We start from the raw sequence: 15,443 nt of genomic DNA, 5'->3' as shown, positions 1-15,443 counted from the left end.
ATACCTGAATGAAATTTAAAATTCCCTAAAATGTTTTTCAATAGTGTGACCAACGTTTAGCTCACAACATTTAGCTATAAAATATAGCTGACAAAGTTATCTACCAAGTTTTATATTTTTCAGTTTGAATAGCTACAGACAGCTCACTTAAGGCTAATCTGAGCCTCAAAATTCGGCCTTTAGCAGAGTAACTTCCTAAGAATTTTTTTTCTAAGAAATTCTGATAAAATTTAACTGAAATATAAAACTGTTTGAAAATTTATGGAACTCAAAATTTTGTGGGAGATGAATGTCTTATATAATTTTATTTCGAGCAGGTCATAAAAAAATGATCTTTTTCCCAGTGCTGTGTTTATCATTGAAATTTCCACAATGAGGAAATATGAAGTTTGAAGTGGAGATCATTGCTTACATTGTTTTATTAACAATGAAAACAAATATAAGGAAATAAATCAATACTGCATTAATTCTGTACTATTTCAAGGTAATCTGATTCAAATGTTTTTTTCTTAGTCACAAACAACTGTCTTATATGAAGCAATGGGGGAGAAGTGAAACTGTCCTTTTAGAAAATCTGGAAAATAAGCTCTGGAAAATCTATTGTCAATCCAGAACACTTAATCCAAATACAGTATAGTTTGTAACATAATTTTAATGTTTTAATGTTCAGCTGGTAATCAAAGCATTTATTAAATTTTTTCAGAACTAATTGAAACATTTGCATAGTTTAGCAGCCTAAAATCTCATAGATTTAGAGCTTAATGCATAACAAGAATTGAAAAGATTATGAAGATTCAGCATAATCTTGAGCCAATGCTGATCAAAGAAAGTATGTAAGACAAAAAGGCCCTTAGGAAATGTTACCCTGTGAAGTGCCACTTGTCCTTAACTGGAATTTAACACAAATCTCTAAAGATGAAACTCCATCAGAAGTAGCACAGTAATTGCAGCTGGGCATGCCAGCTACAGCATCCTAGCCTGTATGTGTGTTCTTTCTGCCTCTCTCAAGTGCTCTTAAATCTCTCAAATCACTCAGTCTCTCAACCTTCCCCCTCGCCTGGCCCCCCTTTTCTCCCCTTCCCTTTAGTCCTTCTTCTCTCCCTCCTCTGTTCCTCCATCCTTCTCTCTCTGAGAAAACTGTGTCCTTCATTTGATTCATGATGACCATAAATTCATCTGCATCATTTTATACTTAGCTGTATTTTGTCATTCAGCTTTCCTAGAATACTAATTTTTTAAAAGAATCATTTTTACTTTTGCTTTGTGTACATTTCTGATTTTTTTTCTTCCCTACAGAATTGTCACTTAAAATTTTAATTAAATTAGACCATCAATAAAGACAGTAGAATTTTTTAATCTCTGTTAATAAGACCATCATTCATTATGTACTTTTGCTGTCTTATCACTTGTCTTTCTTCCATATAATGGTAAAATCTGCCTATGGTTTCAGCACTGATAAACATGGAATTATTTTTGAAAAACTAATTTGTTTTCACTTATGTTGTTGTTTAGTGATTATGGTTTAACACGAGGTTCTTTTGGCTTACTTTCAGAAACGCTGTGAATTTAGCTTTTCCATCGGAACAATCAAACATTAGCCAAATATGGTTTACGTTGTACCCTCTCAGCCAAGTTCTTTCTGCATTAACCAGTTTATTCTATGACAAGTTGCTTAACAGATGTCATTCTGGGGAGAACAATGAAGCCAAATACTTGTGCAATGGCTAACATTACTCTAACTTTGATCACTTTTGTTCAGCACATCAGTCTGGCGTTGTGCTTTATACCAACATAACACTATAGCCAGAACATGCTTTTCAGGCTTAGAATAGCAAAGGAATGTTATTCATTCAGCGCAGTTACAGATGAGTTAATGAAAGAAGAAAAATACTGTTTATTTCATAATACCGTGTTGTTGTGTTTTGGAATTAAGGTGGAATTTAAAGAATCTCACTCCAGAGTTATTTGTTTATATACTCAACTCATAGTATTTGTGTATATTCTCCAATGCAAGGGTAGCCTTGCCACCTTTCCAACAGATGTAAATATTTGTCCTGCCTTCCCCTCTACCTTCAAAATAGCTGCTGACCCTTGGCTTATCTAGACAACATAATTAAAACTAACTTTAAGAAAGGAATGTTTTGCCTTGAGACCTAAAATTTCCTCATACTCCTTCTGTCCTCTCACTTTTTTATTAATAAACAATAATAATAATATTTTGTGTGTATGGAACACCTTTCCCCCTAGAGCACCAATGTTTAAGCGTGACAGAATAGTCCTAGCTAGTGGAAGTGGTAAGAGGTTAGATTGCATTTGGTTAAATTGTTGGGTTGATAATGACTAATGAAAATTTCCAAACTTGATGTGACTGACCATAAACAAAATACTGCATGGTAGACTGGCCATTGCTAAGAATCTGTGAAAAAAAAGCTGTGTGTTTGAATTGAGTGGGGATCAAGCCATGCCCCCAAGTGCCTCAGTTCTCATTTACCAAGTCTTTTTTCACAGGTGTACATTAGAGATAAAAATAGATTAAGTTCTGGGTTTTGTTTTGTTTCTTTCTTTCCCCAGTGACTATATTTCTCTCTTTCACTGGAAGGGTAACTTAGATGTGTTTATGTATAGTAAACAGTAATGTGATACAAAATGTTATAATTGGACAACATGATACTTCAGACTTCTGCATTTTAAAAACATGAATGAATGCTGCTTGTTTTCCACATTGAAGTCATTATAGAACTTATTATGTGCAGCATTTCAAAATTAGCTTCATTGTTCCAGCAGGGTAGCCCCAAAACTAGCCTGAAGAGTTAGCTAAGGTGGATGATCTCTTCATTCTTACGATTTGATCATTTATTTTATTTGTAAATATGGAATGAAAGAGAATTTTTGTAACTATTTAGAAAAGAAATCTAAAGAAAGATATGATAATTACTGGGTAAAAGAGTTTAACCTTCCAACACTTTATTCTGAAAAATTACTTACCTCTTCTCCTTTTAAAGTTAAAAGGTATTGGGAATTCCCTGGCAGTCCAGTGGTTAAGACTCTGCACTTTCATTGCTGTGGGCGCAGGCTCATCCCTGGTTGGGGAACTAAGATCCCACCAGCCACGTGGGTGTGGCCAAAAATAAACAAACAAATAAAGTTAAAAGGTATAATGTTACTTTTGAGAGAAACAGTTTTTTAACTTTACCAGTATTTAAAATAAAAACTATCATTACTATATATTCTTTTGGGGAAGGGCCTAAATAGCATATTAATGGATGGCTCTCAGCTAATAAATATTCTATTGAAATAGTTTCTAATTTGGAATGATTTCAAAGAAATAACCCTTTGCTGCTTTATTAATAAGTTGTTATATCTTTGAAACGTACATAAAACAACGAAGGAAGCTTCAGGTTTTTCCTTCCACCCCCTTGGAAAAAAAACGAACACTCTTTTCTGTCCCACTTAGAAACTAGAAACGTATCTTTTATTTGAACCATTGCATATCTTGAGTCATTGTTAAAATTAAATAGATTATAAAAATGTATAATTATAAATTAGGTCATGTAGTCTGTCCTACATGAACTGTGTACCTGAGGTTTCTTGACTGAAAAGAAACTTGAAGCCGTCCAAGAACATAAAAATAATCAGCGGGGTGGGGTGGGGGGTTGTTTCTTGAACTATTATTTCATCTAACCTTGGTCTAAATTTGGTTTAGATTTTTTAATAAAATTTTTATGATTTGTGTTTTTCTAGTTTCAGATTCTTGTTTTGAATCTCGAAAACAGAGGAAACACAGTGTATCACATAAATTGACTGGCAACTAACATAAGTCATATGGAAACCCTATTTTAATTGTTCTCTTTCTTTTTATAGGTAAAGAGAAATGTGTATGACCTTACGAGTATCCCTGTTCGCCATCAGTTATGGGAGGGCTGGCCAACTTCTGCCACAGATGACTCCGTAAGTGACAGTTGAGTTGGCACTTTTATATCCTCCTCTCTCTTTTGCCACTTTCAGTCTAATTGGCAGTGATATTAAGCAGAATCAAATGTTTTGAATCCATTGGAAGAATTTTATAAATCAAATAACGTTGAGGATAAGACGAATTGTAATAATTTGAGTTCACTTGCAGAACTGGTGTCATAAGCCAAGTATATCAGCATTCTCTTGGTAATGTTACAACATCAATATCAGGAACTTGATGCTGCTTAATTTGACTTAAATTTTTCCTTGATTAAAAAAATACAGATATTCAGATATTACTAATGAAATGTCCCAAACACAAAAATTTTTCCCCTAAATTACAGGTACTTCAAAATCAACCTAATCGTTTTATTTAATTTTAAAACTGCATCTCCCGTAGTTAGACCTGTACTTTAAAAAGTTACTTTTTATAGTTAATATTAATAGCACTCTATTCTTAAACACACTCATAATTTTCACTACCATAAAAAACTGGGAGAAAAGACCTAGTCTGTAATTTTTAACTATTATTACGTCTACTCATAATAAATTTCCTGTTGTAAATGTTGAAATGTTTCCTATCTCTGTCCTGTTTCCAGCGATTATTATTTTCCAAGAGAGTAAATTTTATCATCTGAGGAGGCCATTTTGGCTACTTTGATCATAATCTTGGTTGTTCTAACCAGATACCCATTTTTCTTTTAAAGTAAAAAATTAGAATGTTTCAAGAATTTTGAAGTAAGTCTTATTTTTAAAGTAAATAGGGCTAAAACGATGTTAAGACTTTGTAAACATCTTCTAACAATAAATACCCAAGTAATGATTATGGCCAAGAGTTTAATTACCTTTTTCTTATTTTCTAGTAAATATTACATTTCTATCAAGATAATAATTACTACTCCTCTCTCAGCACTACCATCATATACTTTAATCTAAAGGAATTCTTTGTGGAAGACAGAAACATTTTTGAACAATCTGTTTATGTTGATGTCACTTGAGTCTAATTATTCCACAATCTAAACACTGTGCCTTTGAAAAATGTTTTATGGATTATGAAACTTTAAAAATAATCAGAAGATAGCAAAATTTGTTTTTTAAGTGAACCCTTCAGAAAAAAATTATTTGTGTATAGGCAGTTATATTTATTTATAAACAACTGATTTTAATATTGACATTATAGTATATCATTAGAGTTATTGATTGGTTGTCCATGGCTAAGTAGTAAGGATGTGGTTGTTGTTTTTATTTTGTTTTTTCCCCATTAGACTGATAGAAAATGTGATACATTTATTTTTATAAAATTAAGAGAGTAACATACATAAATGATAGCTTTCTGTTTACCTGAGAAGACGTGAGGAAACCAGAAATGTTCTTAGCATTGTCTAATAACCTGCTACAATAAATAATAACTTTAATAGAAGAAAATAATTAAGATTGAGCATGTCACTTAAATTCTCTGAGTTTCAGTTACCTCACTGATCTGAAGAACTGTAATGAGGATTAGCGATAATATATATATATACAGTATTTGCCTCATAGTAGACACTCAGTAAATGAGAGTCAGTATTATAATTAATATTAACATAACTCAGAAAGAGATCACAGGCAGGAATTGACTGGTTTATGTAAATGAAATGGTACCTGAGATTTGCTTCAAAATAACCTCTGGGGTTGGGGAAGTGAGTGGGGATATAGATAAATCCAAATTAGCTGTCTATTGATCATTGTTGAAGGTGGGTAATGTGTATATTTGATTTTTTTGTACTATTCTCTCAAGTTTTATGTATGTTTGAAAATTTCTATAATAAAAAGTTTGAAGCAAAAATAATTGTCTGGTTTCAGGTAATAAGGTCCAGAGATGTGGGTCTTAATAGGGTTGGAAATGCCAGCTGCTCTTGGGCTCCACACCTGTAGAAACCAGGCTGAAATAGGCTTATCAGAAGCAAGTTCCAAGAGTGATAGGCAAAATCAGTGAAATACAATAAATTCTTCTATAACATAGTACCTTATACATTTTAGTTGTTAAAGCATTGACTTGAGTTGGCACTGTCTCACATTTTAATGATCTCACATTTTAATGATCTTTATTTAATTTTTTACCAAAGAGTTCTATGCAATTTCATTACTATGGGAAAATATGGAAAGCATCTGAAACTTACCATATGGAAGTCTGTGATGCTACCTGGTACTATAAGTCATAGCAGACACAAGAGGGAATCTCCATTAAGAAGCTTGATTCTTACTGCCTCATTTTTCATATTTCCACCTTGTCCCAGAACCTGTCAAGTGATGCCTGCCTATACCTCCCCAGAGCATATGTTGCCACATTGGCAGGATGTTGCCTTGAGCTTCATGATTGATACAACAAAGATGTTTAGGGCCAAGCTGCTTTTAATCGGTGCCATAGCAGATCCACTAACGCCAGTGCTTGAGTTTTGGCAAAAATTGCTTATAACTGTAGTCTTTTAAGGAGTTTCTAGCCAAAGAAATGTCATGAAACCTTTCTTTCATTAGGACTATAAAAACTGATAAAGCTGGTGCTTGTAATCTATATTGTTGCAGGCAATGATGGTGTTTTTATACTTATTTAAATCACTCAAGTGGAGGCATCTGCTACAAAATAAGATCGTCCTCACAGCTTAGGGTATGAATTGGGTACAGCTGAGAAATGTCAGCTGTGTAAACAGCCTGAAATGTGTTACCAACAAAAATATAATTAATTTCTTTCCAAGACTATGTGCCATAACTGAATATTTAGGATGGTTTAACTTTCAGAGAAAGCACCTGAACATTTTCTTCCCAGTGCCAGCATAGAGGATTGGTTATAAAGGTCATTAAAAGTGAGGTTAGTTTGTACTTTTCCTGCTCAGTTGCAGAAATTTGTGTGGCTTTGAATATATAGTAGCTTTAGATACCAGTGGCTTCCATGAATTGATAGAAATATCTTAGATCAAGAAGTTACTATAAGTGGTGCTGGGAAAACTGGACAGCTACATGTAAAAGAATGAAATTAGAACATTCCCTAACACCATACACAAAAATAAACTCAAGTTGGATTAAAGGCCTAAATGTAAGACCAGACACTATAAAACTCTTAGAGGAAAACATAGGCAGAACACTCTGACATAAATCATAGCAAAATCCTTTTTGACCCACCTCCTAGAGAAATGGAAATAAAAACAAAAATAAACAGATGGGACCTAATGAAACTTAAAAGCTTTTGCACAGCAAAGGAAACCATAAACAAGACGAAAAGACAGCCCTCAGAATGGAAGAAAATATTTGCAAACAAAGCAACTGACGAAGGATTAATCTCCAAAATATACAAGCAGCTCAATATCAAAAAAACAAACAACCTAATCCAAAAATGGGCAGAAGACCTAAATAGACATTTCTCCAAAGAGGATGTACAGATTGCCAACAGACACATGAAGGGATGCTCAGCATCACTAATCATTAGAGAAATGCAAATCAAAACTACAATGTGGTGTCACCTCACACCGGTCAGAATTGCCATCATCAAAAAATCTGCAAGCAGTGAATGCTGGAGAGGGTGTGGAGAAAAGGGAACCCTCTTGCACTGTTGGTGGAATGTAACTTGATACAGCCACTGTGGAGAACAGTATGCAGGTTCCTTGAAAGACTAAAACTAGAACTACCATTTGACCCAGCAATCCCACTACTGGGCATATACCCTGAGAAAACCATAATTCAAAAAGAGTCATGTACCAAAATGTTCATTGCAGCTCTATTTACAGTAACCAGGAGATGGAAATAACCTAAGTGTCCATCATCGGATGAATGGATAAAGAAGATGTGGCACATATATACAATGGACTATTACTCAGCCATGAAAAAATAAACGAATTGAGCTATTTGTAATGAGGTGGCTGGACCTAGAGTCTGTCATACAGAGTGAAGTAAGTCAGAAAGAGAAAAACAAATACCGTATGCTAACACATATATATGCAATCTAATTTTTAAAAAAAAGGTTCTGAAGAACCTAGGGGCAGGATAGGAATAAAGATGCAGATGTAGAGAATAGACTTGAGGACACGGGGGTGGGGGGAAAGGTAAGCTGGGACGAAGTGAAAGAGTGGCATGGACATATATACACTATCAAATGTAAAGTAGATAGCTAGTGGGAAGCAACCATAGCCCAAGGAGATCAGCTCGGTGCTCTGTGACCACCTAGAGGGGTGGTATAGGGAGGGTGAGAGGGAGACACAAGAGGGAGGGGATATGGGGATATAGGTATACATACAGCTGATTCACTTTGTTATACAGCAGAAACTAACACAACATTGTAAAGCAATTATATTCCAATAAAGATGTTAAAAAAATAAGAGCAAGCAAAAAAAAAAAGTTAATAGTTTGGGATGGTGGAAATGTTCTAAAATTAGATTGTGGTGATGGTTGCACAACTCTGTAAATTTGCTAAAAATCATTGAATTGAATACACACAAAAAAGAGTAAAGTTTATGGCATGTAAATTATACATAAATAAAGCTGTTTTTTAAAGGAAGTTAGTGAAGAACTAGATTAAAATACTTTTTCATTTACATTTTTATGTTGCATGAGAAATAACTTTGCAGTAACACAGAAGGTGTTTTCTTCAATGTACTTCTCATTAACCTTTGACTTAGCAAACAGGACAAAGAAATAGACTTCTTATAAGTAGATTCTGGTATAATCTTGAGTCTCCTTCAGACCTGATAGACTACAATCTTGACATTTTCAGTACTACTCAGTGAAGTTAACAATCATTTAAAACATTGTTGCCCCATCTGTCTTCAGAGTTAAAATATTTTCTTTGCTTGTAGTTGTACTCTAATGGGATATGGGGTACTGTATGAATTGTCAATAACTCTTTCAGTTCCTTTTGCACTCTTTCACCAGGGAAATAGGTATCTAAAGCTTCACCAGTGGGGGAATGTTTTCATGCTGTGACAGTTCCGCTGTGAGAACGAGTAGTTGCGAGCAGACAAAATCTTTTTACACTTTAACAAGGACACTCTTGGTTTCCAGGGAGTGGAAATAATTTTAACACTGTGAGTTATGTCAAGGCACCTTATTATAATGCAGACAATTTGAATATATGTAGCTTTTAAAACTCCAGGTTTTAATAATACTTATACAATGGAAGAAAAATCCTTCAGTTTTTAATACTTTTTTGTTGTGCCCCACCCCCTTTTTTCTTTTGAGATTACTAATGGTCTTCTGTGGTTCCATCATTGGCTAAGGAATCTTCATTCAGAATTTGAGAAATTAGGAATTTTAGGACCAAAGGTCTTTAGACATGTGTTAGGAGTCACAAAGCTACTTACTAAATATTAAATATTTTCACATTGAAAATGAGATCATTTATAAACAGAATCATTATACAGTGGCTTTTCTATGAAATAAAATAAAAAATCATACACATGACTTATTCCTTTGTTTTTTAATTTAAAAGAATTCATGAATGAGGGAATGTCATCTACTTTGATCCTTCTGATGGAGACCATTTTCTCCTGTAACTTCTCCCTGATGATTTGTGTTTGGCAGGTATCAAATTATAAACATTCCCCTGATACTAAATCCCCACCCTCCACTTTATAGGAGCTGCTGTCCCAGTACGGACTCTCCCTGCTACCACATACCTACCAAGCTATAGTTACCTACCTACTAAGTAAACTCATAACCTCTACTATAGTCATTCTATCCATTGCTGAAAGGTTAATATTTCTGAAGCGCAGAACAAGTCACGTTCAGCCTTACTTATCTTCAATGGCAACCCAATACGTGCTTATGTCTGTACAGATTTTTATGCTGTCATTTAAAACCTTCATTCTTTAGTCTGAAACTTCCCTTCTAGGTTTATTTTCCCATACAGACCTGGAGTAATTGCTCAATAAATATTTCTTGAATAAATGATTGAGTATGATACCACATGTATCTCCACTTTAGCTAAATATTCCTTTTGCTGTTCTTCAGACATACTTCATGCTCCAATCTGTTATTTAATCATACTGTTCCTTCTACCTAGAATACCTATAGCAATTATCTCCTTTCTTCAAGACCTTTCCTTAAGAAACTTTGCCTATATCCCTCTTCCCATGCCACCTTCTTCAGCCATCTTAGAAATTAGTTTCTATTTGTTTTTCTATTTAAATTATTTTTATTTTTCCTTATTTTTGTTCTTTCCTTCCTTATTCCTCTCACCTGGCTCCATTACTTACCTGACTAACCACAAATAACTTGATTAAACCCTTTGGGTCTCAGTCTCTGTAACCATAAAACACAAATAATACGCCCAGAGTTTCGTGAAAACTAAGAGTCAGTAGTTACAAATATAGTTACTCCTACATTTATTTTGAAGATTGAGGTAGTTTGTACTAGATAATGTCTAATATATGGCTGACCTTTGGCTATTACTGTTTCTTTCGTCCGTCTATTCATTCACTTGACATTTGTGTAAAAACTCTTATAGGCCAGTAACCACACTGGCCCTTAAAGTTGCAAGCATAGGGTCCTATTCCTTTGCAAAGTATAGTGTGAGACAGATATATAAACAGTGGCAATTGAAGTTCATGTAAATGCAGTGGGATCATAGAAGAGGAAACAACCAATTTCTCTAACAGATGGGGTGGAGAAAAAATGGCTTCCCAGAGAAAGGAACCAAATGTCCCTTAGGTTAAACAAATTAAACAAACCTAATTATATTTTAATTTGTATACTTGTGTTCCTCCCTTTTGTAAATTCTAAAAATTGGGAGTAAGAAGTCTCTTCCTCATTTTTGTATGCTCTGCAGGATCAAATGTAGTTTTTTTTTTTTTTTAAACATAGTGTTTTATACATTCACTCAGCTGTTCAGAGCTCCATTAAGTTGACATCTATGACAATAAACAACTAAGTGATGAATTGCTATGATTATAGTGACTTGATAAAGAAGAGAGTGACTCGTTTGAGAATCAGGTTTATTTTCTTTCTAATAAAAATTATCAAAACTCGATATTTCTTTATTGGTAAGTAGAATAACAAATTTAGGAGTGGGGGAGCCACTACACTGAGCGAATTTTATCAGCATATGTTTAATTGTGTGTGTGTGAGAGAGAAACAAACAAGCAGACAATCCAAGTTCATCAAATCCCAGTATTGCTGTCATTTGGATAAGTTACTTATCATATGAATTTCATTTTCCTCATCTGCAAAATGAAGATGATGTTAATACCCTTGAAAGTCTATTTTGAAGATTAAATGAATTAACATAATAGTTTGAACCATATGAAATTTCTATTTTTAAAGGATAAAATGGTTGAATATTAGCATTTCCACATGGTTTTACCTAATATGTAAAGCACATAACATAGTGCAGGGTTTGGCAATTCATCCCAAACCCTACTCTCCATCTGTTTTTGTAAATATTTTTTTAAATATATTTTTTTATTATTTATTTGGCCACATCGGGTCTTTAGTTGCAGTACGCAGGCTCTTCATTGCAGCATGTGGGCTTCTCTCTAGTTGTGGTGCGCAGGCTCAGTAGATGCAGCACTCAGGCTCTCTAGTTGTGGCGCTTGGACTCCAGAGTGTGCGGGCTCAGTAGTTGTGGTGTGCGGGCTCTCTAGTTGTGGTGCGCGGGCTCTAGAGTGTGCAGGCTTAGTTGCCCCATGGCATGTGGGATCTTAGTTCCCCGAGCAGAGCTTGAACTCACATCCCCTGCATTGGAAGGCAGATTCTTAACCTTTGGACCATCAGGGAAGTCCTGTAAAGATTTTTTTAATAGAGGTAAAAATGGAATATAACATTATATTAGTTCAGGTGTACAACATAATGATTTGATATTTGTATACACTGCAAAGTGATCACCACAATAAGTCTAGTTACCATCCATTATCATACAATTGATCCCCTTCATCCATTTCACCCACCCTCCAAACTCCTTCCCCTCAGGTAACCCCCACTCTGTTCTCTGTAACTATGCATTTTGTTTTGCTTGTTCACTTGTTTTTTTAGATTCCGCATATAACTGAAATCATACAGTATTTGTCTTTCTCTATCTGATTTATTTCACTTAGTGTGTTACCCTTAAGGTCCATTCCTATTGTCACAAATGGCAAGATTTCCTTCTTTTTTATGGCTTAGTAGTATTAGACACACACACACACACACACACACACACACACACCCCACATATTCTTTATCCAGTCATCCATCTATGGGCAGTTAGGTTGTTTCCATATTTTGGCTATTGTAAATAATGCCGCAATGAATGTAGGGGTGCTTATATCTTTTTTGAATACTGTTTTTGTTTTCTTTGGATAAATACCCAGAAGTGGAATACCTGGATCATACGGTAGTTCTGTTTTTAATTTTTTGCAGAACCTCCATACTGTTTTCTCTAGTGGCTGTACCAATGTACATCCCCATCAACAGTGCACAAGGGTTCCCTTTTCTCCACATCCTTACCAACACTTGTTATTTCTTGCCTTTTTGATAATCTCCATTGTAACAGGATCTAAGGTGATATCTCATTGTGGTTTTGAATTGCATTTCCCTGATGATTAATGATGTTGAACAGCTTTTCATGTGCCTGTTGGCCATCTGTAGGTCTTCTTTAGAAAAATGTCTATTTGGATCCTCTGCCCATTTTTTAGTCAGATTGTTTTTTTGCTGTTGAGTTGTTTGAGTTCTTACTATATTTTTGATGTTAAGTCCTTATAGGATATATGATTTGCAGATACTTTCTCTCATTCAGTAGGTTGCCTTTTCATTTTGTTGATGGTTTCCTTTGTTATGCAGAAGCTTTTTAGTTTGATATAGTCCCACATGTTTATTTTTACTTTTAGAGTCAGATCCAAAAATTCAACACCAAGACGGTTGTAAATAATGTTTTATTGGAGCACAGTCACACCATTTGCTTATGTATTGTATACAGCTGCTTTTACACTGTAACTATAACGGCAGGGATGTTTAGTTGCAACAAAACCACATGGCCCCCAAAGCCTAAAATATCTACTATTTGGCCCTTAACAGAAAAAATTCGCTAACCCCTGGTGTAATATCTGGCATTTAGTAGGCATTCAACAAACATTGGGTCCTTTTCCCGTGTGTAAGCACCTTCTTTATATCACCTACGCATGCAGAATCAGAAGCATTCTTTGAGTAGCTTCAGGGTCATCTTATGCTATTTAAATTACTTTCTTAGCCTGTCCTAGGTCAGACAGATTCAGGCAATCTTTGGACATTTTCACTGGCTTTTTCTTTATTTGGCAAGGTCATGGATAATGTTGCTTCTAACGGTGGTGAGACTCAGTAGCTTCAGAGGGTTCACTGCCCTTGTCAGCATATAGAATCTTTTACAAATAACACAGGCAAAGACTAAACAGACAGAAAGAACAGCTTTGAATGCAGTAGAAGAAAGTTTAAGTTTAAAAGGAATGGAAAGTTTTGAAGTGGGCTATACCCTGAACAGTGAGAATGAGAAGTTCGAGAGGGTGGATGAAGCAGTGAAGGGACATATTTACTTGGTAAATATAAGGGAGAACACATGAAAGTGAGCCCTCAACAGGAAATTTGCAAGCATTAAGATCTGATGATGTTAATCTTGATTTCAGTTTATTAAAATCCGAAACATGAAGACTACTGCTTCTGCCCATGAAGGGGTAACTGCTATGGGAATTTTCTTCCCTCTGTAAACAACTAGAAGACTGGATAAAATATGTGAAACAACTGTTTTCAGATATTAGACAACAGGTAATTCAGGACTGTGAAGAAGGAAGCAAATGAGCCCTGCCTGGAGGCAGTTTCTGGGTCCCAGCATAGGGAGAGGAAACCAAAACAGAATCTGGTGATTTTATTGTGTTTGAAGAGTCAAGGCAGCTAGACTTTGCAAGGCAGAGTACTAGCAGAGAAAAAGCTCCAGAAGTCTATGTAGGGTTCTCCTGGTCTTTAGCTGAATACCAATCTGTGCATTCATAGAGTGAAATTCCAGGAGATTGGGCAAAGAACTACTGCCAGGAAAAAGAACAATTAATTGGGAGCTGTAAGGCAAGCAATTCTCAGAGCTCACACAGAACTGGGAATAGTTTGAGTTCCCACAAGCCATAGTAGAGACACCTCAGTGAATACATGGAGCATTCAGGAGATACCCACAGGAGAGTCACACCTTAGTGGAGTGGATAAACAAGACTTAGAGTGAAGGCTACTCTAGGACTGCCCTTCCACAAGCTTAAAAACAACTTTCAAAAGGAATAAGCTGATTAATAGGTAACCGCCTCTAAGAACAGAGTCCAGCATCCAGGTAAAAGTTACTTTATATATACAAACAAGCAGGGAAATCTAACCCCTAACCAGGAGAGAAATCAGTCAAAAGAAATAGACATAGGAGTTACATAAATAATGAAATTGACAGATAAGGACTTCATCTATTATGTTATGAATAGACTCAAGAATTTAAAGGAAAACATGAACTTAATGAGGAGAGAATAGAGTGTATAAAAGAAGATAGATAAACAATATAATATCTGAAATGATAATTTTACTGATGAGCTTAACAGCAGATTAGAAACTTCAAAAAAAAAAAGAAAGGTGAGCTTGAAGATATAGCAATAGAAACTATCAAAACTGAAGCACAGAGGGAAAAAAAAGAACAAATTAACAAAATATCAATGACCTCTGGTACAAAATCAAGCAGTCTAACATGCAATTGGAGTCTTAGAAGGAGAGAAAGGATGGGGGGAAGGAGGTCAAAGACCAAAAAAACTGAAAAAATAATTTCTGAAATTTGTCCATATATAATGAAAACTATAAAACTTATAGATCCAGGAAGCTCAATGAATTCCATGAAGGGGAAGCACAAAGAAAAATTCCACACTAAGGATTATCATAATTGCTGAATAACAAGTGATAAAAAAAAAATTTCAAAGCAGAGAGAGTAAAAAAATATACATTACACAAGGGAAGTAATATAAACTCTTCATATTTCTCATCAGAAATAATGCAAGCCAAAAAACAGTGGAATGACATTTTAAAACTACTGAAAGGTTTTTAAAAATAACAACTTAGACTTCTATATCAGGTGAAAATAATCTTTCAAGATTGAAGGAAAAATAAAGACTTTTCCAGACAAACAAAAACTGAGAGAATTTGGGCCCAGCAAATATGCACTACAAGAAATACTGAAGTTCTTTAGGCAAAGGGAAAATGATATCAGAATAAACTTGGCTCTATACAAAAGAATGAAGAGTGCTAGTTATGGTAAAAATGTGGTTAAATATAAAAGGCACTTTTCCTTATGTTTTTCATTTCTTTACAAGATAGCTGTTTAAACATAAAATAACAAGTAATCTGGAGTTTTGAACATATATAGAAGTAAAATACATGACAATAGCACAAAAGACAAAATGGAATTTTACTGTTGTAGGGTTATTATCCTATACATGAAATGGTATAATATTAATAAGCTAGTCTATTATATTAAAAATGCAAACTGTAAACCTTAGAGAAATTAC

The 15,443-nt window shown here is 34.7% G+C and overlaps 1 protein-coding gene across 1 annotated transcript in view; it reads left to right on the top strand.

The window, feature by feature from the left end:
* Positions 1–15,443, top strand: part of FAF1 (Fas associated factor 1) — a 469,659-nt gene that overhangs the window by 283,824 nt on the left and 170,392 nt on the right. Inside the window, exon 12 of the mRNA XM_024739340.1 lies at positions 3,862–3,948. Coding sequence (XP_024595108.1) covers positions 3,862–3,948 — 87 coding nt within the window. The remainder of the gene's footprint in view (positions 1–3,861; positions 3,949–15,443) is intronic.

This window comes from Neophocaena asiaeorientalis, unplaced genomic scaffold (genome assembly GCF_003031525.2).
Source record: "Neophocaena asiaeorientalis asiaeorientalis breed wild unplaced genomic scaffold, Neophocaena_asiaeorientalis_V1.1 scaffold138, whole genome shotgun sequence".
Taxonomy (NCBI): domain Eukaryota; kingdom Metazoa; phylum Chordata; class Mammalia; order Artiodactyla; family Phocoenidae; genus Neophocaena; species Neophocaena asiaeorientalis.
Note: the sequence above shows the minus strand (reverse complement) of the source record. Positions and strands in the feature narration are given on the sequence as shown.